Here is a 2,059-nt window from a genome sequence, read left to right as displayed (position 1 = left end):
AACATATCTGTCTGAAACTGAATTGCTTACTAATTAAGTACCTGAAACAGATGACAGTACAAATACTATATTTTAAAAAGAATCTACAACTGGCACAACCTGCATATTCAACAAATAAATAGTTTTTTAAGCACAAACAGTAACCAACTGCATTTCTTCTGAGACATAATTAGCAACTCACTTTTAAAGAAAAGCTACAGAAGGCCTAGCGTTCTTTTTTATTTTTATTTCAAAAGCTTCAAATTTTGACAAAATGATATTAGTGTATAAATTTGTTTTTACAGAAAATAAACAATTCCCTTATTTTAAACACAATTACTCTTTTGCAGCATTTGCTCAACTTGTCTTGTACGCAGAGAAATGAATACCTATTTTAAATCATACAATTTCATGCATAAATGGCACTAAGCAATAAAAAGCTGCATGATGCAAGGATGCTAAAACTATATTATCCAGGTGCTCTTAACAACTGAAATACATGTAAATACTGTGCTGCAGTTATACCTGAAACCAAAAATGTCAAAGTAAGTAATTCAACTGCATTTTCCAGTCAACTCTAGTGGGAAAGTGCTTAATGTAAGTCAATTCAGTCAAATTTACCAGTGCTATTGAGTGATTGTAAAAGGCTACCTTCACAGTGCTGTTAAGTTTCAGATGTTTTTCCCCAAAGTCTAGAGAACTTTCATTTTTATCATTAGTGTGTGTAAGTGTATTCCCTACGTATTTAAACTAAGTTAACCATTACAGGAGAACCAAATATTTAAGCAGACAAAACAGTAAAAGTTAGTTCTCAGCGCCCTTCACAAGTCAGGTCAGTCAATCTTCAGCACCTTATGATTAAAACATTTTCATTAGATGCTGAACATAAAAGCAAACAATAGCATTGTTGTATTCACTGCCTTTATGGTCATGCAGGCTTTACTTTGGATGGTGTGTAGTTTCTGTCTACAGATTCCTCCTGTAGAAACATGTGAAGACACCTTTCATTCTGTGCCAGGGGATGACCAGCTACTCTGCAATGAAATACAGAAAAAAAATGCTGATGTATAGTTATGCCACATAGCAATAAATTACTTAAATCCCGTTTTAAATTCACCAAATTTATAAAGTTCAATTGTTAAGTGTATACTCACCATAAGACATCTTTAAGAAAGAGATCAATGCAGAAGTAAAAATTTGTGCTTACTCAGTGGTAATGCTACATCTGATCTAGCCATTTTCCCACAGCTTCATGGTTTTCCTGCAAAGGCCAATGAAGGCCTTGAGAAAGGACTGAAATTTATTTTATTTATTTATTTACCCTTTGGTTGACCGGGTTAGTCCCACTAGGCTTGTGGCCTATTTTCAGGGGAGACCTGAGGTGATATTTATACTACAGAAATTTAGAAAGGTTTTAGGAAACTTCCTCCATTCTTTTCGATAGGTATCATGGTAGCTTTTACATCCACCTGAACTACCCCCAACTCAGCCAGATGGGATATGTATGCACATAGTTATGTATGCATATAGTTTCAACACAGGCAGCATTTGCTTGAGCTGAGATCAATTCTTCTGTTTAAGAAATCTTTACAGAAAAAAAAAATGTGCCTGTGGAACACAAGCTGTCATCTTATTATAAGATCTTAATTAGTAAATACAACAGCCTAAACCATGTACAAAAAATGCATAGCACAAAGTGATAAACGATGCATGAATAAGTAAAGCAGTGATGGCAGAAGGAGGTGAGCATGCTCATCCAGTCATACTCTCTCACTTTCGCAAGTGCCTCTGTGCAGTAAATCAACATATACATACAGAATCCCAAGGAGTGTAAAATCAAGGTGGTGAACAGTTAAAGGATTTCCTGTAGCACACCAATGTCAAATTCTGCCCTGCCTCTATAGCACAAACTCCAAATGTTTAATGGTTAGCAAATACATGGACAGAAGTCTATGCTGCATTTCCAAAATGTCTTGGAACAGAAATATTCTTACGGTATTCTATAAAACATTTTCATTAAAGAGCTTTCTGACAGGATCCCATTCTTGGACTTTGTAGTTTCGGGTTGTGGATCAGGGTC

General features: G+C 35.3%; 1 protein-coding gene across 1 annotated transcript in view; it reads right to left on the bottom strand.

Moving 5' to 3' along the window:
- Positions 1 to 211: 211 nt before the first annotated feature.
- SNX3 (sorting nexin 3) overlaps positions 212 to 2,059 on the bottom strand; it is a 406,515-nt gene continuing 404,667 nt past the window's right edge. Inside the window, exon 4 of the mRNA XM_044065367.1 lies at positions 212 to 1,013. Coding sequence (XP_043921302.1) covers positions 908 to 1,013 — 106 coding nt within the window. The 3' untranslated portion in view covers positions 212 to 907. The remainder of the gene's footprint in view (positions 1,014 to 2,059) is intronic.

Source organism: Protopterus annectens, chromosome 1.part0, assembly GCF_019279795.1.
Source record: "Protopterus annectens isolate FY-2018-M chromosome 1.part0, PAN1.0, whole genome shotgun sequence".
In the NCBI taxonomy this organism is placed as follows: Eukaryota; Metazoa; Chordata; order Ceratodontiformes; family Protopteridae; genus Protopterus; species Protopterus annectens.
This window is presented reverse-complemented; position numbering and strand designations above follow the sequence as displayed.